This window comes from Lathamus discolor, chromosome Z (assembly GCF_037157495.1).
Source record: "Lathamus discolor isolate bLatDis1 chromosome Z, bLatDis1.hap1, whole genome shotgun sequence".
NCBI lineage: Eukaryota > Metazoa > Chordata > Aves > Psittaciformes > Psittacidae > Lathamus > Lathamus discolor.
Window position 1 is genome coordinate 57,844,362 of NC_088909.1, and position 24,466 is coordinate 57,868,827.

The following is a 24,466-nucleotide window of genomic DNA, read 5'->3' on the forward strand; positions in this document are numbered from 1 at the left end:
CCTCACTCAAAATCTAAGTCAACACCGCCACCCCGCGGTTTAGGACGTAACTCAACTAGGTCCTGCAGCTGCACGGAAAAATGCATGTGTTGGAGCAAGAGCCGCCAGAGAGGATGTCATAAAAAGAAGCAGACCATTAGCTCTGGGGCATCCAACTACTGTGTATGTGCCACACGAAGTAGAATTCATTCTTCAACAACATGCTACAGAAGCATTGTGCCTACAAAGGGCACATAGTTATGAATTAACGATTTTAAATGGAGACAGTATCAGTTGAAAGAGATCTAATGTTTTTAAGCCAGCAACTTTACTGCCTGTTTGCCCTCATATTGGGCCACATCATGATTGTGCTAAGGCAGCGTTTCACTGCAGCTGCCTATGAGAAGTTCTGCAAAGTCAGCTTCTGGAGAACTCGTGTTGTTTTGACTGGGATAGAGTGAATTTTCTTTGTAGTAGCTAATATGGGGTTAGGTTTTGGATTTGGCCTGGAAACAAAATACAGCACTGCACCAGCTACTAAGAAGGAGAAAAATTATTGCTACTGCTGCACTCAGGACAAAACTGTAGTGATAATACAAGGATGTTGATAATACGGCTGAGCAGTGCTTACAGACTCAAGGCCTTTTCTGCGCCTCACACCAGCTCACCAGGGAGTAGGCTGGGAGCGTACAAGAGGTTAGGAGGCAACAGCTGACCCCAACTGACCAAAGGGATATTCTATACCACATGATACCATGCTTAGCATATAAAGCCAGGGGAAGAAGGAGGAAGAGGGAAATGTTTGGAGTGGTGGCGTTTCTTCCCATTCTTCCATTACATGCAATGAAGCCCCACTTCCTCGAGATGGCTGAATGCCTTCCTGCCCATGGATTGTAGTGAATGTATTCCTATTTTTGCTTTGCTTGTGTGTGCAGCTTTTGCTTTACCTATTAAATTTTATCTCAACCCACAAGTTTTCTCACTTTTGCTCCTCTGATTCTCTGCCTCATCCTAGGATGGGGGTGTGAGCAAGCAGCTCTGTGGGACTTAATTGATAGCTGGGGTTAAACAACAACAACTCTGATCCAACCCTTTTCACCGATGGATTTCCATATCATATGAACAAAAAAATACACACGAGCTATGCAGTGGTGAAAAACTTAATGGTATTTGAAGCAGAAGCTCTACAACCCTCCCTGAGTGTCCAAGGAGCTGAAGTAACTGCATTAACAAAAGCAGCCTGGTTGGAATGTATTGCATAAAAGTATTACAGACCATTAATAACTGTTAGGGAACTCATACAAAGTGGTTTAGAGGCAACTTTAACAGCACTGATTTTTAATAGAAACATCTTATTTGGGTGATTCTATAATTGTGAACTCCCGGGAAAACACGGTGAGCTCCACTCATCTCCACTGCACCCAGGGGCGGTGATGCTGTAGCAATTTGCCACCTGCTGCAACTATTTTGCATCTGTGGCATTTGCTGAGTTTTGTCTTAAAGGTGGAAAGTTTCACTTTGTAATCTCATGCATACCTTACTGAGTTATTATACACCTGTTGGTTCATATTCTATCTGTTACTAGATTACAGCAGTGACACCTTTGTGAAATATTTGTCAAAAACTGGTCTCACAGGAACCAACACAGAATCTGCCTTTGTAGAGACACCTGATCATACACGACACCCCTTCTAGCAAGGTGATTTGTAACACACTTCTGTTAAAATAAGACAAGTAAATCACCATGTGAAATCACAGCGATCCACAGCTAAATTATTACTTTTGCACAACAAATTTATTTTACTCATTTTTTCTGTGAACAGCCTTATACATATCACCACCTAAAGAAATACAAAACACAGTTTAGGCAGTGTAAATAAACTAGTAGGAAAAGAAATAAACCCCAGGCCATAAGAATTTAACTCCTGTTCATTCTTGCTATGATATTCTTCACAGTATGAACAACAGCCTGGGGACATAGCACATGCAGAAGAACAGTCTACGTAAACCAGCTTGCGTTGTCAGTGATTTTATTGATGCTGAAGCATTTCTCTTTCTTGTTTCTAAGAGCTGATTAGTTGATTTTTCAGAGACAAATGAGATGCTAAGTGTTATAGATGAGAGTATTTATGGGCTTGTCTGTCTTTCCTAATGCTTTCTGGTTTGCAAAGAAAAAGTGAGGAGGGACATAAGTTTTATACCACTCTTTGTTGATCAGCAAAACTATAAAGTTATGCCTAACGAAAAATTTAGCAGCCAGCAACTGTGTGAGGGGAAATTTATTCCCCTCGGTGAAGAGCTGCGGCAGCCCTGCTAGTGCTGCTGGAGGCACGGCCTTTTGCAGGGCCGGGGAGAGTCCTGGGGGATGGAGGCCTTCCTCTCTCAGGTGCGCCTGGGCCTCCTGGGCTAGCGGTCTCTGCCCCGGCTCACAGCGGAGGAGCTGCAGCCCTGGGCAGAGGGACCTGCTGCCAGCGCAGCCCTGGTTCCTTCTGGAGCTGCTCCTGCTCCTCAGAGATGGGCACAGGAGGGGTGCAGCCGGGAGCCCTGTGGAGGGTGGTTTTGAATGTGCCCAGCTCTTGCTCCCAGTCTGCGTCCTCCACTGAGGTGATGTGGCTAGAGCTCCTGGAGGAGGCTGGGGTGGTGGCACGGCTGGAGCTGCTGGAGGAGCCCGGGGAGCTGGCACAGCTGGAGCAGGTGGAGCTGGCCGCAGACCGGTCGTCCTCTTCATGGGTAGTGCAGGAGAGCAGCAGCCTCCGGGCCTCCGCACTGCACTAGCCCTCAATGATTGCGATAACGCCATTGACCAGCGGTTCTGTATATTCCTAGAAGAAGGGCTGCAAAACTGGGACCATGAGCTGCCTATTCGGGCCATAGAGGCAGAAGACGTGCAACATTGTGGCCTCAGCATTCTCTGCCACCCACTAATGGGCCCCATATATTGCCCCCAGCTGCTGGAGCAGCCAGGGCAGCATGGGATCAAGCAGACACTGGTCCCATTAAGGAGGTTCTGCTCATTCTTCAGGCAAGAGGCTGGCCACAGCCTGTGGCCCTGCAGCCTCCTGTGGAGAAGATGAAGGGGCCGTTACCTGGCTACGGTGGCCATTTTCCTCTGGGCAGCCAGGGCCTCCTCCTGCCTCACTACTGCTGGCATCTGGCAGCTCTTCCTCAGGTGCTATGAAGCACTCTATAAAGTTAAAGGATCATGCCGAAGGGAGTAGAAAAAAAAACTGGGTCTTGTGAGTACAGTTACTGTGGTTCATTTGGTACCAGTCAACCAGTATCCAGTCAGCTAGTCCAGCATCCAGTCCAACCCTTCTGCCAAGGAAGGGCCACAAAGAGCAGGTTACACAGGAACATGTCCAGATGGGTTTTGAATGTCTCCAGCGAGGGAGACTCCACAACCCCCTGGGCAGCCTGTTCTGCTGCTCTGCCACCCTCAATGTAAAGTTCTTCCTCATGTTGAGGTGAAACTTCTTGTGTTTTATTTCATGGCCATTGATTCTCATCCTGTTGCTGGGCACCACTGAAGAAGTCTGGCATCATCCTCTTTGCAGCAGTATTATCTCAACTAGGCATTTCAATTAATTTTATCTAAAAATTCCCCCATACCTTTGCTCTGTTCAGGTATTAAAATAAGCGTAATGGTTTAAGCCAGCTGGTAACTCAGAAGCTGCTCAGAAGCCACTCATTCACTCGTCCTCGCACTTCCTTCCCCTCCTCCCCCAGCAAAAATCAAGGGTGGAAAATCTCCAGGGTGGAAAATCAAAAGAATGTAAACCCCATGGGTTGAGATAAGAACACTCCAGTAACTAAGCTATAATATGAAACTGCTACTAATGGTAAGAGAAGTAACAGGGAGAGAATATAAAACTAAAAATGGAAGGGGAAAAAAAAACCAATAAACAAAAGTGATGCACAATTCAATTGCTCACCACCCACCAACCAATGCGCAGACAGACCACAGCAGTGATCCAGGCCTTCTGGATGATGCCCCTCAGTTTATACGCTGGGCATGACGTGCTGTGGTATGGAATATCCCTTTGGCCAGTTTGGGTCAGGTGTCCCATCTCTGCTCCCTCCCCGCTTCCGGTGCCCCTTCTCACTAGCAGAACATGAGACTGAAAAGTCCTTGATTGGAGTAAATATTACTTAGCAACAACTAAAACACTGGTGTGTTATCAGCACTGTTTCCAGATTAGAGCCAAAACACAGACCTGCACCACCTACTGGGAAGGAGAAAAATAGCTATTACAGCTGAACCTAGGACAGTAAGTCTCAAGGATTTTGAAGGAGAAGAAGTCTTGAAGTTATGAAGAGGGCAAGCACCAATGTTTGCAATACCACAACAGACGGATTTTTAAAAAGGCAAAATATATGCAGTTCTTTAATCAAAGCCTTCTCTAAGTAAGAGACCTTTTTCCGCCAGCAGCACATCAAACTAAAATTAAGTAAAACTGGAATGTGTGCGGATATGCTTTTCTATTTGTCACATATCTAAGTGAATGTGTTCTCTTATGCTGCAGTCAGCCCCTGTGCATCAACACTGCCAGGTAAGCATAATATTGAAAGTACCACGTATAGGTTGGGTAAGCACCTTTCCATCTATACATGCATAAAGACATCAGGGCAGCTGTGTTCTCGTTTATGTAGCTGGTCATTTCATCTCCTCACCAGCAGCTACTTGCCACACACTTGTCACAGGCATATGGCCATTCCATGAAGTGGAGTAATGCTTGGGGCATGCTTCTGTCTTGCGTAAAAGGCCGATGATAACAATGCAATGGCTCACCACCATTGTTTCAGTCATGCTTTGTTCAACACTATGATATTATGATGGCTAGGTTCCTTATGTTCTTGGGGCAAAATGGGACAATAACTTCCAGCCTGACAGTATTTCAGTTAGTTTCTCTGCTTTTATTAACAAGCATATAATATTAATTGGCAAAACACTGGATACAAGCTTCACTATCATAAAATCAAAACATTAAGCAATAATCCCCAACGGCTATTCAGACAAAACTAGCCACCAATAGTACAAAAATTACACAGCAACACAAAGCATAAAAAATTGTAAACTTTCAAATGAAGCTAAGCCAAAAATATGGTTTTACACTGTGACAGTTCCAGAATCTTTATTATGCCACATAGGAGGATAAAGGCTTAGTGGTTGCACTGGCTTATTGTCCCTTAACCATAAAATCTTGTTGCAGGAGGAAAGAACAAACTCTCCTTTTGTCCAGGTAAATCACTTGAATGTAAGATTCCACTAAACCAATGCTTTAGTTTCAAATTAAAAAAAAAAAAAAAAAAAAAAAAAGTGGAACATCAGTACTCAAAAATCCTTCCTTCAGCCTAACCATTCACACGAATGACCCCACTGCTTTCTGTGGAACTGTTGAAGCTATTCATAAAGTTGCCAATATAAGTTTCCACAGAACTGGATGTTTAGTTCCTATCCTATCACTACGGTCTTCTCAGATCACTGTGGCTTCAAAAGATTTACAAGAAGCCCTAAGGATGATCAAGCATGAATCAAATAGCAGGACCAGAGCTTTAATCTGATGAAACTGTAACTCCATAGTAAAACATTGCTGCTGACTTGCAACAAGATACAAGTTCCTAGAAAGCATCTGTACCACTGGCAAGTTTTGATTAAAGCAGAGATTGAAGCTCTGTTCCATGTTTCTTCATGTTTTTTCCCACTGCAACTTGTTACTTCAACAACAGATCTCAAAAACCTAGTTACAGTTAATTATAGCTTATGTAGGGATTCTAGTGTATGGGACAATCTTTTGCCCTGCTACTAACTTTAGGTAGACTAACTGAAGTGTAGGTGGCATCACCATTTCCATTAAAACATCCAAACTGATTACCTGAGGAAATACAGAAACTTGATTTCTCTGTACAGTCAAGGCTTCTGTACAAAATATATTTTAAGTACTTAGTAAGACTTATCTTGCTGATGTACAGATTGGTTGGCTTTTTCCTATTATCTTTAGCTCAATGGTAAGATGCTGAATGCTGTAAAACAGTCTAGTTGTACAGCTTTATTAATCATCCAGTAGAAAAAAAAAAACTCTATCAATCTCCTACGACTATGTTATAAAGACAATAAGAGCCAGATAAGCTTTTAAAGGCTCATAGCCTATTGGGAAAAAATAGCACCATTATAGCTGCGGTCTGATATTTCTTACGGTCCAATATCCCCAGAGGTGAGTGTTGTGTATACTATTGCACAACCAATAAAAACAAATATTCCTAGGTTTGATGGTACACAAATATACCAGACATAACAATGGCACAAAGCATCTTCAGATAGGCTGCAAGTCTTGCTGATTGCTTCCACAATTCACATTAAGGTTTCTTGCAAGATCATTTATTTTAAAATATTGCTGACAGACAGTTCTTGTACTTACACAAATTTAAACCCCACACTTCACTCTGAAAATTAAAAAAAACAAACAACCAAACAAAAAAAAAAAGCAAACAACAAACCCAAAACTATAAATCAAGAAACAACCCCCCAAATCATAGCTCCAAATAAAAGACCCTATTTGAACAACTCAGAAAAGCCATCTACATTCCTTTTAAATTTAACGGTAAGTAGATGCTACATTTACAATTTAAACATATGTCTAATAAATGCATGTTTCAAACCTATTGCACAAAAGCATAAGTAATGCTTTTTATCCATACAGAACAAAAACAAACAAAAGCTACTCAAACTCAATGTAAAAGGAAGAAGCTTGTAAAACATCTTACAATTTTATTTTATATGCCCGTAAATAAAGCTGGACCACTGAAAGAAAAATACTTGGATGGTAAAATAAGACAGAAGGCTTAAAATAGAATAAATAATTTTATAAAGTTAAAATTTAAAACCCCCAATCTTATTTAAATTCAATATTATATATTCTGTCTGAATTATCTATTTTTAATGAAACTATATTTAATGAGACTCTGAGCCTGGGTGATTTATCAGTCTCATTGCTGCTGAGGATAATGCAACAAGATACTTCTTTACTGCAGTTATTTACCAGCAGAAGCAATTGTGATAACTACTTCACCGTAATGGCATCTTCACAAAAGCCAAAATAAACTAACTTGATCTCACGAGGACAAAGAGATATCTATGCTGAGTCTTAACTCTGAAAAGTATCAGACTTGTTTTACCCAGTATAATCTTGATATAAACTAATTGTCTCTTAGGCTTCACAGAAGTGAAAAAAAGGCTCTGACCCTAAGACACCTCCTTCTGACCTCCATTTAATTGCACTGTAGTCTTTTAGTAAGGCTAAAGGAAATAAACACATAGTCCAGACACAGTCACAGTTTCTGTAGCAAATACATTGTGACATGTGATTTAGAAAAATAACTGGGTGGCTTTTTATTTGTTTGTCATTTTTATTTTTCTTCTTTTTAGTGGTGAGGTTTTATCAGATTAAGCACATTGCAAAAGCAGTAACACACAATTATGAGTAAAAAAAACCCAAACAGGTGCAGGCAGGGGGGTTGGAACTGGATGATCTTTAAGGTCCCTTCCAACCCAAATCATTCTATGATTCTGTGTATACTGGCTTGAATGTATGTATCCATACAGGTATAAGGAGAGTTTTCAATATATTGATAGCACCATAAAAATTCAAGTGATTCTGAAGGTGGTTATAAACTTATATGTTTTATATATGTTCTATACTGTAGATTGTTACAGCAAGAGATAGATTTGAAAGACTTGTGAATTTATATGTTTGTAACTGATTTCTCAGCTGCAAAAGTGAAGTACAGAAAGTACTAAAATCCCAATGTGCTTCAAAAGCACCGCGTCAATATCACTGTAAAAAGTTTCTGCAATACACACACTCTGAGATAGGCAGATCTCACACAAATAAATATATTTGCTTTTATGTATATATGTATTCTGATTAAGTCAGTTAAACAGAATGCTCTAATTCTATGTCTACATCAGGTACATGTGTATACACTTGGGGTGCACAGAGGGAGGACACTCACAGCCCTGTTTATATTCTCAGTGCTTCAGTGGCTAAAGAAAGTCCTTATTTACAGTAGGACAGTTAACAACCAGGGAAACACCTCTAGAAGGCCTAGTATGTCAGTTTGTGTACACATCCATACCACCTGCACTCATTGTTTCATGAAAAGATTACAAAAAATGGTAGACTCATTATCTCTCATTTGTTCTTTTCTGCCAGTTCCAGTAATATTAAAGACAGGGAAAAAAGAAAAAAAAAATCCAAGACACATACATTTGAGTTCACAAACAGCAAGACAAAACCAGAGCGAAGTTGGATCCCTTTGCTCAGATGGATGGACACCACTCCCCACCTGCCTTCCCAACCCAGCCAAACCCAGCTGTAGAATTCTGCATAACCCAAATTCAAACACAGCTATCCCATGTCCTCATCTGCAAGGATAGCAGCACTTTTTGGCCTTTGCGTAGTTCTCTCTTCGATCTCCACAGTTCAGTAAGATCCCTTTCATTCTCTGCTCACACACTTTTTGATTTCCTTCCTGTTGACATCTGTGACTGTAACTAAAAATGAGGAACCCTGTTTTCAAACATAAACACAAGTTGGAACATCCCTTCTGCACGAGCAGAGGACTGAAGACTTCAAAGACAGACAGAGTCTTTGGGACACATGCTGAGGAATGTGGTGCTTTGAAAACTCACAAAGAGGATTTAAAATGCTTGGATAAACATTCTGCAGTATCAAATTCCTGTTATCAAGTAGCAAGTAACACTTTCTAGCAGAAGAGGGGAAGGAGCACAGCTAGAGAAAGCAGGACAGTTACAGACAAACTTGTTTTCTTATCCAAAGACAATTTATATTAAAAAAAAAAAAAAATACAGGCTTTAATAATAGGAATAGCAACAAGCATTTTCAGCTCACTGGAAAACTCTTCCAAAAATTAGAAAGTTAATGATTTCCAGCTGTCAATAACATGGCATAGCCTGTTTTCAGTGACTTGACACTTATGCCAGACAAACACTCTATCCTACTATATATGCTGTATCATAATGTATGCAGCTTGCAGAAATCACTTTCAGCCACTTTTTCTGAAAAGCCAACTATCTCAAAAAGCCTTGCAAAAAGTGCTGTGAACCCCGCTAAATGCTATTGAGGGTGCATTCTATAACATATATAGTTAAATGTGTGTACAGATGTATGCATACATGCATGCACGTGTATTACCTTGCATCCATTAGTGCTGATGCAAACAAAATTACCAGTTAAGGCCAGAAGGTGCTAACATAATCTTGTCTGACCACCCCCCAACAGTTAGGAATTGTGCTAAAGAAAATACTACAGTTTCATAAGAAAACAGGTAAAGGAAACATAAACCTGCTCATAATGATCTGAGGAATTCTTAATAAATGAAATGAAAACTGCGATATCACCCAAAGTAGCCCAAGAGCCAGTGCTTCAATAGCTAGTGAGAGCAAATTCTCTCTGAATTAAAAACTGATTTCTGCAAGCCACAACTCATAAGAAATGTTTTGGGTTGGTTTTTTAAAGTTCACAAATCTAGCACTTTTGAGTATTCGTCATTATGTGGTGCAATTTATGCCAAAGCAAAATATCAGGGCACATTAAAATCAACTGCAATAATTTCTATTAATCTTACCAAATCAACATGCATCAGGGAGTATCAAAACTTTACTAAAACACAAAGCAAGGGAGAGCAGTAACTGGGAAAAATGACAAACTTATTGGTTTCCCAGATTTTTAAAGTTTTCAATGCAGCATAATAAATTATCACCATATCATTAGGTATTTTCAATGGTCTACAGAATAACTTGAATAAAGCCAATGCAATCAGGCATACTATATAAGACAATAACACTTTGCAAAAATATAGTTTTTAAAGATTCAGAATGTGAAAAGTAACTAAATGCAACTTGGTGTCAAAAGCAACATTTTTAAATCACTCCACAACATTCTAACTTATTTCTGTGTAACTGTAAGAGATAAATCAGGCTGAGCTACATAGAACTGTGAAGTGCTTTCAGTATCTGTAAACTTAGTGCTGGTAGTGTCTTGTTGAGTTGCGACTTAATTCTTTTGTACAAAAAAAGTATAAATATTTTCTGTTCAGAATTCTTGGTAGTACATCCCTAGAAGAAATATTCAGAAGGACAGTCCGCTATGAAAGCCCTACAGTCTTCTAAATTTATTCAGCTGGTTTGTGTCATGTGATTAGTGATGCACTAAGAAGGTGCCAGATGATAGTCTCTGCAAAAAACTCTGTCCAGAAGGACAATAAAGTTCTCTTACAGCAAGTCCATTTTGGGTCTGTAGTGTAGCAGTAATGGTGCTTTCTGCAAGACAGAAATATCAGATAAGTTCAGAAACAAAATCGGAAATAACCTGTTCAGTAGGCAAAACTTATGTTTCATAAAGTAAAGCTTAAGTGAATGATCAGAGTAGCTATCTGCCCTGTCAAAATTCAAAGACAAGATGCAATCTCATCGGTGAAGCTCAAACAAGAGATGAAGAATCCTTTTGCTTTTTTGTCTCAGGAACTGATCTGTTTAACTCACAAAACCCATTCCCATTAAGAAAGAAATGCAGATGTCTAGAAAGCAGTATAAGACCACGTGGTACTTCACATCACACAGCTCTCACATGATTCCTCTTCTGTAAGCATATTCACTGCTTTTTTATGAATAGGTAAAGCTTCTACTATCCACAACATCCTGCCTGAAGAAGCTCTGTGTCTCATGTCAAGAACTGCTTCCTCTTGTCTGTTCTAGACCTCCCACCCTCCAGTTACATTTTACATCCCCCACCTCTTTCACTTCAGAAGGCAACTGACACACAGTTGTGTAGATTTCCATGATCAAGGCAAATAGCAGACTTTCAGAGATGCACAATTTGATTCTTCTATGCCAAGAGAAAAAAACAATTCCCTGCTCTCACCTGCACCTCTTCTAGATAGGCATCAAAAGCCATCAAGTGGTTCTACCTCAGTGTACACTGTAAACTTTGACTGCGTCACTTGTCCTTTATGAATACTACCTCTTAGTTCAAACATCCCCAAATACACATATACTGACTCTATAGGTGTGACTTGCCTCCTAAGTGTTCGATTTTGCAATTCATTCTTACACTCATTTTACTTGAGCTGTAATTATTAATGTGATAGCTTATACTCAGAATGAATGCTTCACTGTTTACTATTCAGCCTGAAGGAAGTTGTTTAAAGAAACCACATTAAGAAAGTCAAAGACGTACATTTTTAACCAGCCTTGTTTATGCCTACTAAATGCTACTAGAAGTTTCCTTAACTAAGGCAGACAAGCACTGCAGTTACTGGCTCTGCTTTAGAAGAAAAAGAGATTTCTTGAGGTACAGAAGAGACCTGTGCTGAAATTTGCTGCCTTTTCTGCATCACAACTGATTTCCCCACCTATGTGGATTAAAACCAGTTTTACCTAAAATAGATAAAAATAATACTTTCTTGTGGCTTCCACTTCCTTTGACAGTCTTGATAACAATTCTGACAGTTGAGGCACTGTTCCCTTTTCCCTTGCAATTAATACTTAATTCCTCTTTCCTTCATTTTCTTGGAAACAAAAATCAGTACTTGGTGTTCAGGGATGCTGTACTAGGTACTTATTGAAGAATCTTTTGATCGAGCCTGTAGTTACTCCAAAATAGTTCCAGGTGATACTTGTTTTAGAAACATTTTATTTGGCCACTTCATGATTTACTAGGAACCACTGTGTCATACCTTAAATCTCCATCTAGTAACAACTACAAACTTGAGCGTGTGGTCCTTGCCAAGAATCTCTTCATTGCATAATATGTCCAGCTGACAAAACAAAGGCAACAGTTAATTCACAGGGACATGTACATGGAACAATATATTTCAGATAATACTACAAATGTTTGTCAAGATTTATTTTTCTTCGAAGACACTGGAAGTGGTCATCTTGCAGCTGCTCTGTAGACAAAAAGAGTACCAGGAGAGAAAAAGCATGTCTTTTCTTATCATAGAGTGCCAAAAGACCATGTCTGTGCCTATGCAGGAAATACTGCATGGACTGGACTTGACTGACTTAACTGGTTTAGCTTCCCAAGCAATACTAATGCCCTTTCCTGAAAGCTTCACATGCTTTTAAAAAGGCCCCATAAATGATCAAAGAAACAGAATTCACAGATCTCAAAGACAGCTCTGTTATGTAACATACGATGAAAATTCTTTACCTGACATCAGCCAGGTGGCTTTCTGCTACAAGGATGCATTTAAAAACACCCAAACCTATCTGCCATCTCCCTCATACACTATATTTATAGGTCCTTTGCAGATACTCAATATCCATTTTTTCACTTTTCTATCTCAGTGCTGAAAGCTCTTGATATTAGGAGCAGTGAGGATATAAACACAAAAACATGAGGATCATATGAATCCTGATCAGTTGGACATGCACTAAAACAGGGAACATGCATGAAAACACTAAGCTCCACCAAGGTGACTTACATCAATACCGCTTTACCACAAAACACAAAAAGGCCTTACTGGGCATGCAGTTTCACATACATAGCTTGTCTAACTGGCAATAGCTCAAAACTGCAACAGTCCATACGCCCACAAGCTTACATCCCTCTACTATGTACCTGTTACTTGGTAACTGTACACAGATTACACCACAATTTATGTACTCTTTAAGAAGGTAGGGAGGGATAGCAAAGGAATAAACGGTAGTTCTGAAACTTTTTCCTTTAATAAAAGCCAGGCAAGTTGTAATATCACAGACTGACACCATGGAATGGAGAGCTTAAACACACACACAAATACTCCCTTTTGAACAGTGATGGCGGCTATGTTGATGCTGTGCTACAGCCAGCAGTCAACCACTTCCAAGCCAGCTGAGAACAACACAGGAAATATGGTTTTGTTCAAGAAGGCTAGCAGAGCTTGGGGACATACTCTGACCATAAGACAGTGTGTTGGTTTGAAGGGCACAGAAGCTAGAAGGAAGAGTGAAACAGATGCAAACTGACTGCTGAAGAAGCTCAAGCAGAAAGCTGATAACAATGGACTTGAAAGCAGACGATTTGACTGAAAAGTCTTACTGAAATTCAGTAGATCAGTGACATAATGTGGGGGTGGGAGATGTCAAGCTCAGAGTCACTTGAGATGTCTAAAGACTGTGACCAAGACCCAGCAAAGTGGTGAACAGAGGCTGCATTCATATGTTTCACCTTTGGCAATTTTGAATCTGAACTAAAAGTGCAAAGAATTGCCTTTCTTTCTGTACCTTTCACCATAAATTCTTCCAATGATTCCAAGTATTCCCTGCAGAGGAAGGTAAAAGTAGGTACCTGATAACACTCTAGTCATGATAAGCAGAAACTTCAGGCTGAGCTTCACTGAAAGCATGAAAAGCACCTGTGGTGCTTTCTCTTAATCTGAGCTCCAGCAGTGCACGTGCTTGCTACTGCCTGTCCTGCACTGTGTGTGGAATCTCTGAAGGGCTAGGGTACACCCAACCACATTCTGTGAAACAAAGCACCTTGCCAGAGTCCATTTCAACACACATGGAAACACAGAGCCAAGCCTTTTAGCTCAACTATTTATATATAGACATGCAAAGATGCACAGCAAGCTAAGAGGCAAGGATAAGAAAACAGATATGTAACATATAATTAAAGAAACAGTGTATACTTCTGTTTTCTAAAAACAGAATCAGACTAAAATAACAACCCCGCACTTTTCACGAAGCTTTTATATCTGGAAATAACTTTAAAAAAATTAAAATATTACCTCATTGAAAGAAGAAAGGTTTAGTTTTTTGGCAATGAACTTCTTTAGATGCAAGACAGTTGCTTGTGCTGAGCAACGAATCCATTTCCGTTTCAGTCCACGCAATTTGCTGCTATTGCATTCCAAGCAGATGCTTACCTTCAGGAAAAAGCAAACAGGGTTGGCTGGAACAATTATCTGCAGTCCCCTCTATGTATTCCATATGCAGTTTTCATTAAGACAACAAAGTGAAAAAGTACGGTACTAGTATTTCTTAAACTGAAATGCCCATTAAAAAAAACCCACAACATCTCCTAACATCTGGTCAGTTTAGTGATAAAACCAAACTGCAAACAAAACAGATCTAGACAAAAGAGTTCCAGAAAGAATTTTTGATGTTGGAACAAGACTGCTCCAGTACAAATTCACTGGCTGCCAATAGCTCAAGAGGACCCTATATCAAAAGCTAGAGTAAGATAAGCAGTAAGAATACCACTGCCTATTTTTAGTGATTGCTTCTAACATGACTTCTTGCTTTTAATGCAATTGCTAAATTCAGTTTAAAACAGAATTTTAACAGATGGTGTCCTGGGTTCAGCAGTAGCAGTCATTTTTCTCCTTCTTAGTAGCTAGTGCAGTGCTATATTTTAATTTTTTTTGGCCTGGGAAGAGAGCTGATAACGCCGATGTTTTTCGTTGCTGCTCAAATGTTTGGTCTGGCCAAGGACTTTCTGAGCCTCATGCTCTGCCAGGGAGGAGGGGAGGCCGGGAGGAAGCAGAGACAGGACACCTGACCTAAACTGACCAAAGAAGTATTCCATACCACAGCACATCATGCCCAGGAGGTAACGGAGAGTTACCCAGAAGGGCTAGTGGACTGCAGGGTTGGACAAGGTATTGGTCAGTGCTTGGCTGGGGGGAGTGGGGCGAGTTATTGGTCGGCTGGTATTGAGGTGTTGTATTCTTTCCTCGTTATTTCCTTTAGCACTATTATTATTGGTGGTAGCAGCAGTGATTTGTGTTATACCTTAGTTACTAAACTGTTCTTATCTCAACCCGTGGGAGTTGCATTCTTTTTGATTCTCCTCTCCATCCCTCCAGAAGCAGGGGGAGGGCAAGAAGGGGGGGAGTGAGTGAACAAGGTTTGTGGTTGGGTTTAAACCATGACAGATGGTTAAAAGAGAAAGTTTAAAAAGAATGGATACAAACGACGTGAGAAATTTTCAAAATTCTAAATATTATCCCTCCAAAAGGTGTCTCTGATTTCTATGCTTCAGTTCTCACATCTTTTCTCATTCAGCTATTCACTACTTAGTTTAAACTCTTTGTGATGATTTACTTTATCCACTGAGAGGATTTAGTACTAGGGACAATCTCTTTCAAAGTTCTCTTACATTACAATTTAAAAGAAAATATCCAAGTTTAATTTGCATTGGGCACACGTTAACAGGAAAAATTAAAACAGAATGCTTGTTTATTCAAAAAGGAGATTTAACTTTCAAACAAGCTTTGTATTTACAACACAGTGGTGAACTTACCAGCTTTCATACTACTTTTATGATACAGGTATAACACTGTCCTTGGATCAGAGGTTTAAAACAAAATAAACTAAGTCAGTGAAACTGCAAAAGGTTTTATTCATAACTATTAATACGCATTCAGCTGAATGCATCACAATGGGCCAAATAACCTGAATTTGTTTTGAAAGTAAATAAATACTTTGGAAACTCATGAATAAGCAGTCAGAACTATCAAATGCTAACGCAAATGTCTTTAATGTGTTCTCCATTCCTGACAAAACACAGAGATGGAACTCATGCTTGCACAAAAGCATTGGGCAACACTGTATCTTTGCATCAGCTGACAGAAAGAGTAGCCTGAAACAGTTATTTTTCTTCTCTGTTTGCCTACCAAAGCACTAAAGCTAAACTACAAGATAAAAATAAAACATGCCCTTATGAGCTCACCTGTTCGTCACTTCGGTGGTAGTCATTATCTTCTTCCTGTTTTTCCTCTGAAGTTTCTTTGTTTGAATTTTCATCTGGTTTTGTTTCACCTTATATAAGAAACCATATATATGCAATAACACTCAGCAGCAGCTTGTAATGCTGATATGATTAAAACAGCACAGTTCAGGACTGCAATATAGAGTAAGCTTTGCTCTTCCTAAATCGTGCTTGTCTGCTTAGGTAACACTAGCTGCCAACAGCGTGAAGGAAATACATGCATACAGTACACAGCCTTCAGTTCAACCATTAGTAGCCAGGAAGCTCGATAGTTTCACAGAGTCTCCATGTCAGCACTACTATGGAAATCTCCTAACTCCACTCATATGCTATGACTAGGTGAAAAGAAAGACTCTGTACACAAATAAGGGACAAAGCAACAATCCTACACTCACTGTACTCTTCTGTGTTACAGACCAACTGTAATTGTAATAAACCAACTAGGCGCATTACCTCCAACAGCTCTGCTCATCAACTTAGTAGCTGTCACCCGTGCAAGACAGAATAAATTAAGGACCATTTACCATTTCGATGGGCATCTAGGTGCTGTTTTGTAGAACATGTCTCTCCTTTGATGTCCCCTGGAACTTCCATGCCCAGTTTGTGATAAAACTCCCTTTGCTTTTTCATTTCCGCTGTTTAAAATTGTAAATATTAATTCCTGTAATAAAGTTCTAATGCAATATTTATGAAGTGATCCCAAATCCCTCCCTCTTAAGTGAAACAGGCTTCCCAACAAGTAGTGGTGTTGTCAGGATTTACTGTTCTTCTACCTCTGCTATTTCTTATGTCACACCTCATCTTACTTTCTGGAGTTAGAATACTACAAAATTATCTGTATAGCTACTATTATAGCATTCTTATTAGAATTTAGAATTATAGTTCCTATTAGAATTAGAATTATAGTATTTAAAATACTATACCTTATTTTGAAGGCCTCCCACAGTCAAACCTTTCTTTCTCAATTTTTATTTATAGTTAAAATTTTCAGTAAGTGAGAAAATTTTTTCAATGTTCTATTCAGTCTTAATGATCTTTGAGAACGTTTTGGGTTTGCAGCTCAAGTGACTTAAAATACTGCATTTAAATTAAGGTGGTAACATACACTAAGACAAAAAATACTGAGCAGATACTAAAAGGACTTATTTAGTTGCACAGATCCAGTCTCAAAAAGGATTTTGAAAACAAACTGAAAATTACCTGCTAAAAAAGGATTCACACGGTAGCAGAAACTGAAACTAAAAGCTGCTCTGCATTACATTCTATCTCTGAGAATCCTAGAAAATTGGCACAACAGGTTTAAGTACACAGTTTAACAAGAACAAATGACAGCTACTGTGTGCCAACATTCAAAAGATAAACTATTATTATTCTGCTTTATCTAATGCTACTTTTAGAAGAAATACCCTGTCTTTCATCCCACCACCCCCAACTGCTGCTAGCACAGGTATGAAAATAATCACCAGAAATTACGCAAATAAGGAACAGACTGTGCATCAGTGCTCCCCCCATCATTTTCATCACCTTAAACTTTTTTTAAGTGTTAAAGAAGTATGTGCAAAATGACCTCTAAAGAAGGTCAGACCACAACTCACCTTCTTGGAGGCCTGGCACAAGTTTGTAAACAATATCTTGCATTGTTCTGTCATGACTAGCAAGAAAAAAAACAAAACCAAAAGTTTAAGCAAACCATCTTGATTCAAAATATTTCTCTTAAAAAAAAGTTCCAGTACTAAATTGATGTAAAAATCTCTAAATTCACCTACAAGAATTAATATTCTCAAGTCAGTATTTATGTCAAACAAGAGAGAACAGTAACATGAAACAAATTATGAAAAAGTACAGGCTAAGACAGAAACACAACTGAAGTTTGAGGAAGAATAGTCTTGGACATGTGGAGGATGATGAAAATGACATACTTGCCTATATAAAGTAAGTATGACACTAACACCCTCAAAATTCTTTGACAAATTTGCAGTAAACTCATTTTTATCACAAAAGAATCCAGAACAGTCTGTTTCTTACCATACAGACTCATCTCTCACATTTCTAGATTACTTAGTTATATTTACAAAGCTTCTCCAAAACCACAAGAAAACAGTTCACAGAAAAAGACCACAACATTAAAAATCTTACTTTGCTCTAAAACCTAACATTTTAATTGTGAGCAACATTACATAGCTCAGAAGCCTGTCATGTGGCTCAAATAAAAGAAAGGTAATAATCCTACTGAAACTAGAGCAGCAGGCCTACTTTTAATTCCCAGCTCACCTAGACAAAATTCCGCTTTAGTCTAAAATAGGTCACTTTCCAGACTGAAGCCAAAACACAGTGCTGCATCAACTACTAGGAAGAAAATTACCTATATACCAGCCAAAACCAGGACACTCAGCTATCACTATTAGGTCAGAGGTGAGAATTTAACAGCATTCAAAACCGTGAAATAGAAGACACATTTTGTTTACCTATTTTCCAGAGAGAGGGAGATGAACAGGAGTGTAAATCTACATTCTAAGACACAAATCACCTGTCAATTCTTTATTAATATGTGCGTGTGTATACAGAATAGGCTTGGCAGCATTTTATAACTAGTTCAGACAAAATATTTCCTTTGGAGTGTATTCAAGGACCAAAACCAAGTAGCAAATTCCTTTCTAGTTCTCTATTTGGTGCTGTTTCCTGGCCCCTTTTGGCACAGAAAATGGCTTCTGAATCAAGGCACTGGTGTATTCCTGTAGCTTGACATAGAATCATAGAATAGTTAGGACAAACATGCTATCTTAAGTGTAATTTATTAGTTCTACCCTATTAGCATCTACTTGTCCCTTCAAAACATACAGTCATATAGGCATTATCAGTGTATCATACAACATATTATCAGTGTACACTGTTATTGTTCAAATGCAAAAATGGCATAACTAGTATCAGGCTCCCGATTCAAGATGAGCTTGAGCAGTGTAAGCGTGTACAGAACATCGACAGTTTTCTGTAAAAGTGAACAGAAATCAAACTCATTTTCTATAAGCATTGCTTCAGAAGTTATTATGGAACTAAGAAGGGCACACTGAAACAGCCACAAATGAAAACAAACTCTATACAAAAAGTTAAGACAAAACACTACTTAATAGCAGCAACAACTATTGCAATCACACTGTCACAATGGATTTTCATCAGAAGTTACTATAGTTCAGTAAATTCAAAGGAAAACACTAGAGGAAAAGGAAGGTCTTTTCTGAAAGCAAAAGGGAAAAAAAAAACAAACAACAAAAAAAATTACTTGCTTACAAAGAAATTAAAAAGGAAACAGACTAACAATATCACATTTATATTAGGTCAGAAAGTGAGAGCAGTCTGTCTAGGAATCAAAATAGAACAAAGGACAAGATTGTTCCATTCTGTCTAAGCCACTGGTCCAATATTTTGTTGCTGCCATGTTCTTACCTTTTCCTACGTACTAAATAGACCTTTGAAAGATCAGCTGAACAATAGAGCTGACAATTTTTTCTCTCATTACTGTCAGACACTGAAAAGCAGTGCTCAACAGAGACTATTTTGAGGATTTTGTAAAGGTATGATTTCTACAAATGTTTTGTTTATGTACCTTTTATGACACAGACAAATACAAAATGAGAGATTACTAAATCCAATTATAACTCACACAGAAATTAAACAGTAAAGTGCATACTCTGCTTGCTTTTAAGTCTGACAAGGGCTAACAGATCTCAAGGACTTGCAAATTCATAGCAAAGCTTGATTCCGTATTTCCTCAATCACCTTCAAACTTCCTTTTAAACATTTAACATGCTGATAAGAAAATTTAGGAAAAAGCCGTGCTGTATTAAAGAGGTTGAAACAGTCTAGAGTGAAGATAGTTGCACTTCTGCTTTCATACTTACCCAATATACTGTAACGGGTGGCTCTGATGTATAACAATTCTACAGGTCGGACAGGTGTTGTTTTCCTCCAAATATTTCACTAGGCAGCTTCTACAGACTAATAACAAGGTCATTCATAATTAAAAAAAAATATAACAGAAAAAAAATATAAACAGAAAAAAAGTAAGCTTTTATACAGTCAGAGAAACACACCTTACCGTAACGTACATGAAGTTCATTTTTTGCATCATGCAAGCATGATGTCAAATCATACAGAATAGTTTCCAGTATCTTTAATTAATGTTCTTGATGCAGGGAAACGATGCACTAGAAATAAGGCGCCTGTACCTAGCCAGAGTCTTCCTAATAATGCATACGACACACAATCCCACTCTGGAACTGACTAAAAGAAAAGGTTCTAGCAGGTTACCAGACTCTTAGCAGGTTACCATTATACTGATTGCACTATTCAGCTTCCACAGATGCTATCATAAGGGCCTGCACGCCATTAAGATACTAAGCCTATTTGCTTTAGGCATGGCCACATAGAGAAGTGTACAGTGGCAATGAACCCAACACAGAGATATTCCAAAACTGGATACTTTTTAAAAGAAAAGAAAACTTTTAAGAAGTGGATATCCAGCTGCCATTTTAATTCTCACTTTCACAGGGCACACGACAGTTAAATTTCCACCAGAAAAAAAATTACATTGGCACAGACCTTTAGTATTTTTAAAATTTCTTCACAGAAGTTGCTAAAGCAATCACTCATTATAGGAAGATTATAGAACAGAGCCTCCCAGAAACTATGCTAAAGTACATGGAGGACAGGGAGGTGATTCAAGACAGCCAATGGTTTCACCAAGGGCAAGTGTTGCCTGATCAGCTTAGTAGCCTTCTAAGGTGGAGTGATTACATCAGTGGACAAGGGAAGAGTCAAAGATGTCATCCCTCTGGACTTCTGTAAGGCCTTTGACATGGTCTCCAATAACATCCTCTCTAAATTGGAGAGAAATGGACTGATAGACTATTCAGTTGATAAGCCATCAGCTGGATAGTCACATCCAAACAGTAGTGCTCAATGGCTCAATGTCCAGATGGAGATCAGTGACCCTCTCAGGGGCCCATACTGTTAGCAGTACTGTTTAGTATCTTCATCAACAACATAAGCAGTGGGACTGTCGTCAGCAAGTGGTGAGACACTGGAATCAGTTGCCCAGGGAGGTTGTGAGTGCTCCATCCCTGGCGGTGTTCAAGGCCAGGTTGGATGAAGCCTTGTGTGGGATGGTTTAGTGTGAGGTGTCCCTGCCCATGGCAGGGGGGTTGGAACTAGATGATCTTGAGGTCTTTTCCAACCCTAACTATTCTATGATTCTATTCTAAGCTTGTATATGGCTTCAAGTTTGTGCAGTACAGCTTTAATGTTCTCTTCATTTGCTTTGTTAAAAAGCAGCGTCTAGTAAAGCACACATTATTTTGGCTGATGCACAGTAGACTTCTTTTATTTGAACTAAAAACCATTAAAACAAGTTGCACATCAAGTTAAAAAAAAAATAATTATAATTCTACTTACAGGTATGTAAGCATTCTGTTACTGTAGTAGCATCAATCAGGTACCCATTGCACAGACGACAGGTTATATGGGCATTAATGTCCCAAAGCTTAATCTTTCTTGTTAGCATCTTTGGTGTCTGCAGAAAAGACATACAATGAAGTAACACCTCTGTAGTGACCAGGTCAAAGTCATTTGGGAATAAACGATCTATCAGAATTAACCCGGCTGATGTTTATACAGCTTTATGCTTCCACATATTGTATATGTGTGTGCATGCACAATGATAGCACTAACTTTAAAAGACCTTCACAGAAGTGAAACAATGTAAAAACCACACTATTTTGCATGTTAAACATTTAAACAGCATAGAAAACAGTCTTTATAGAATGGTGTTAATGAGTTCCTTTTACCAACCAAGGGACTTGGATTTAAGGTGAAACACTACTATTTTAGCAATCTAAGTGTCATCACATTCAGCCTAGCATTGGGGAAACATTCAGAAAAAATCTGGAGACAGAAAAACCCCAAAGCTATGAGAACTGAAAGCATTTTGATAATTGAAAGGTAAAAATTACTAGGTCTGATTTGGCATAGTAGGTTTAACCATGCTTTTACATAAGTGTTTGCCCTGTGCCAGTGTATTTAAAGCATAATTTTGAAGCTGTGTCTTAGTAAGAGAGCTGAGAAGTAAACCTTCTGAAATACCATTTTGTTTAAGCTCAAGTTAATTAAAGAACACATTATAAGCTACAATAGTCTCACTGGCAGAACTGCAGTTTGTTGTACTAAGAAATCTGAATTAGATCAAAGGATGACATAACCACCGTTAAAAGGCAGTTAAATCCAAAATTAAACATTAAACACCTCATTTAACGTTTTTTTTAGCAACCAATTGCTTTTAGAGAAAACACCACACAATACCCATGCCTTAACAAACAGTTGCCTTTTAAACATACCTATATTTTATTTTTCAAAATATACTGAAAAGAAAATTGTGCCCTTACCACAATTGGACAGCATCTGAGTTAATGAACAGAGCAGGCCAAACTAGCTTACAACATACTACATTTGGTTCCCACGCTGCAAAAGTCAACAAATTACACTATTTTCCATTAAACTGACTTCACTATTCCTGGCTCACAAATACGAGTTTTCATGTAGCTTAATTTGGACTACAATTCAAAATATGAATGGCAACCAAGACATGTTCCCCAAATTTCACACAGTTATATCGTAACAGGGTTGTCTGCTCTTTAAATGTTTCTTCCCCCCTATACTCCCATGTTTAAAGAAGTAGTATTAAGCAAAAATAATTACTAAAAAGCAAAATTCCACACTAATCTGAACTACACCAGCACTGGCAAAGTATTTTATATTCCATGCAAACTGCATCCAACACCCACCCACTAAAATTTGTATTGTCCTATGCAAAAGTGACTAGAAAGACTTACAGTTCTCTCTCTTAAGAAGTAAATGACACAAACCCAAATTTATTTTATGGTATTTGAGGTTTCTTAATTAAGCAAGTAACTAGCCATTACAGAAGAATAAAAGCACTACTTGGTTTTGAAGTACACAAGATAAGTCAGAATCTATGCTAGGAAACTGAATTACTTTTCTAAACCGTATTTTATAGGTCTATTTCTAACCAACTGAAAGCCAGTCACACATTAAACCCTTGGATACATGAGGTCTCCACCTAAGGAAGCTACTGCATGAAATAAGTACATGTCAATAGAACAGGGGAAGAGCTACTGAATATCACTCTAAGAAAAGTTCCAGAGATTTCTTAAAACCACCAGTTAAATGGAAATCACAACGGAAAATGTAATTCATGAGAGGAAAGAGAGAAATTAATCTACAAGAATGCTTTAAAAGGCAGTATCGATACAACTCTAGCTACTTGCCTAGGCAAGAATTCAGAGAAAGGTATTCAGGATCACCACAGACTGAATCCAAGCACTAATAAGGCAGAAGAACCAAAGATACTATAGTAAAAACTGAAACACAGAAATTATTTGTTTTCCACAAAATGCATGACACATGACACTTCAGCAAATAGACAGACACTACAGAAACAATCGGTGCCATCTGGGGGGGGGGGGGGGAATTAAAACAAAAAAACAAACCACAAAAGCAACAAAAAAAACAAACCACAAAAAAAACATCCCATACACAAGAAAACCCCCTGCAACAAATAAAAAAAAAACAGTTCAGATGGGCATACATAATATTATAAGAACAATGAATGAACCATGCAATGAAGTTATCCTATATAAAAGAAGGTGACTTCAGAGGACAGACCATAACCTAAACATTTACAACATCATTTTATGACTCTAACAGCCCCTTTTTCCAAGTTGCACACTGCAAACCTTAGGCTCCCACTAAGCCTCTACAGCAGTTAACAGATCACAAAAATGCCATACCTTAATTTAGTTTCTAGAATGCCAAAGCCAATCAAGGCAAATATGTAGGACACAGAAGATCATTAGTTCTTCTTCACATTTACCTGCTTGAATAGTACCTACTACAGAAAACAATCTAAAATAAACTGTAAGAACTGTAGCCAGTTCTGTTCCTGAGACTCTCAATCCACTGACTGAACCATGACATTTGACAAACAATTGAAGTTTCTCACTCTTAACCTAGCCAATAAGTGAACACCAGCACCAAAGCACAATCCTTCTCCCCAGAACCACATTGGTGGAATAGGAGGAAGTTACTTTAATTTCTTAGTTCTGTAATCACAAAACACTTCTCAACTACAGATGCTTCTTCAAAAACAACACCCAATCCAAACCAACAACAAAAAAACAACCAAACAAACCCCCCCCCACACACAACACCAGCCTGAGTCTCACCTGTTTTTACAGGAAATGTAAAATGCAAAAAAGTGCCCCCTCAGCAGGTATAGCAGGTTACATAGATTCTTAGCATAATGTAAATTAGAAGTAATCTCCAAACAGCTCTAATCCAACCTTGCACGCAAAGTAGGCCCACATAATTTGAGTTGCTGTAAGCCTATTCCTGCTGCATTCTGAAAACCTTGAAGAATGCATATTCCACAACCCAAGTAACCTGTCCCAGGGTCTGACCACCCTTATTGGCAAGAAGTGTTCCTGCTGTCTCGTAGGAATGTCCTGTGTTGCAATTTGTGTGCAATCCCTCTCATCCTACAATTGTGCGCATACAAGAACAGTGCAGCACTATCTTCTTGATTTCTGTCCACAGGTGTCTTGCAAATAGGAATAGTATCTTCCCTTCTTCTTAACCTTGTT

General features: G+C 38.8%; 1 protein-coding gene across 4 annotated transcripts in view; it reads right to left on the reverse strand.

Moving 5' to 3' along the window:
* Nucleotides 1-4,872: 4,872 nt before the first annotated feature.
* Nucleotides 4,873-24,466, reverse strand: part of PCGF3 (polycomb group ring finger 3) — a 52,653-nt gene continuing 33,059 nt past the window's right edge. For 3 of the 4 annotated variants that reach the window (XM_065662863.1, XM_065662862.1, XM_065662861.1), the window contains 9 exons: nucleotides 21,204-21,321; nucleotides 19,652-19,748; nucleotides 17,351-17,406; nucleotides 16,280-16,390; nucleotides 15,717-15,805; nucleotides 13,771-13,908; nucleotides 11,734-11,814; nucleotides 10,275-10,318; nucleotides 4,873-8,524 (listed from right to left, as the gene is read on the reverse strand). In XM_065662863.1, the coding sequence (XP_065518935.1) occupies nucleotides 8,398-8,524; nucleotides 10,275-10,318; nucleotides 11,734-11,814; nucleotides 13,771-13,908; nucleotides 15,717-15,805; nucleotides 16,280-16,390; nucleotides 17,351-17,406; nucleotides 19,652-19,748; nucleotides 21,204-21,312 (852 nt within the window). In that variant the 5' untranslated portion in view covers nucleotides 21,313-21,321 and the 3' untranslated portion in view covers nucleotides 4,873-8,397. Of the gene's footprint in view, nucleotides 10,319-11,733; nucleotides 11,815-13,770; nucleotides 13,909-15,716; nucleotides 15,806-16,279; nucleotides 16,391-17,350; nucleotides 17,407-19,651; nucleotides 19,749-21,203; nucleotides 21,337-24,466 lie in introns of those variants that run through there. The other variant, XM_065662864.1, reaches the window with a different exon arrangement.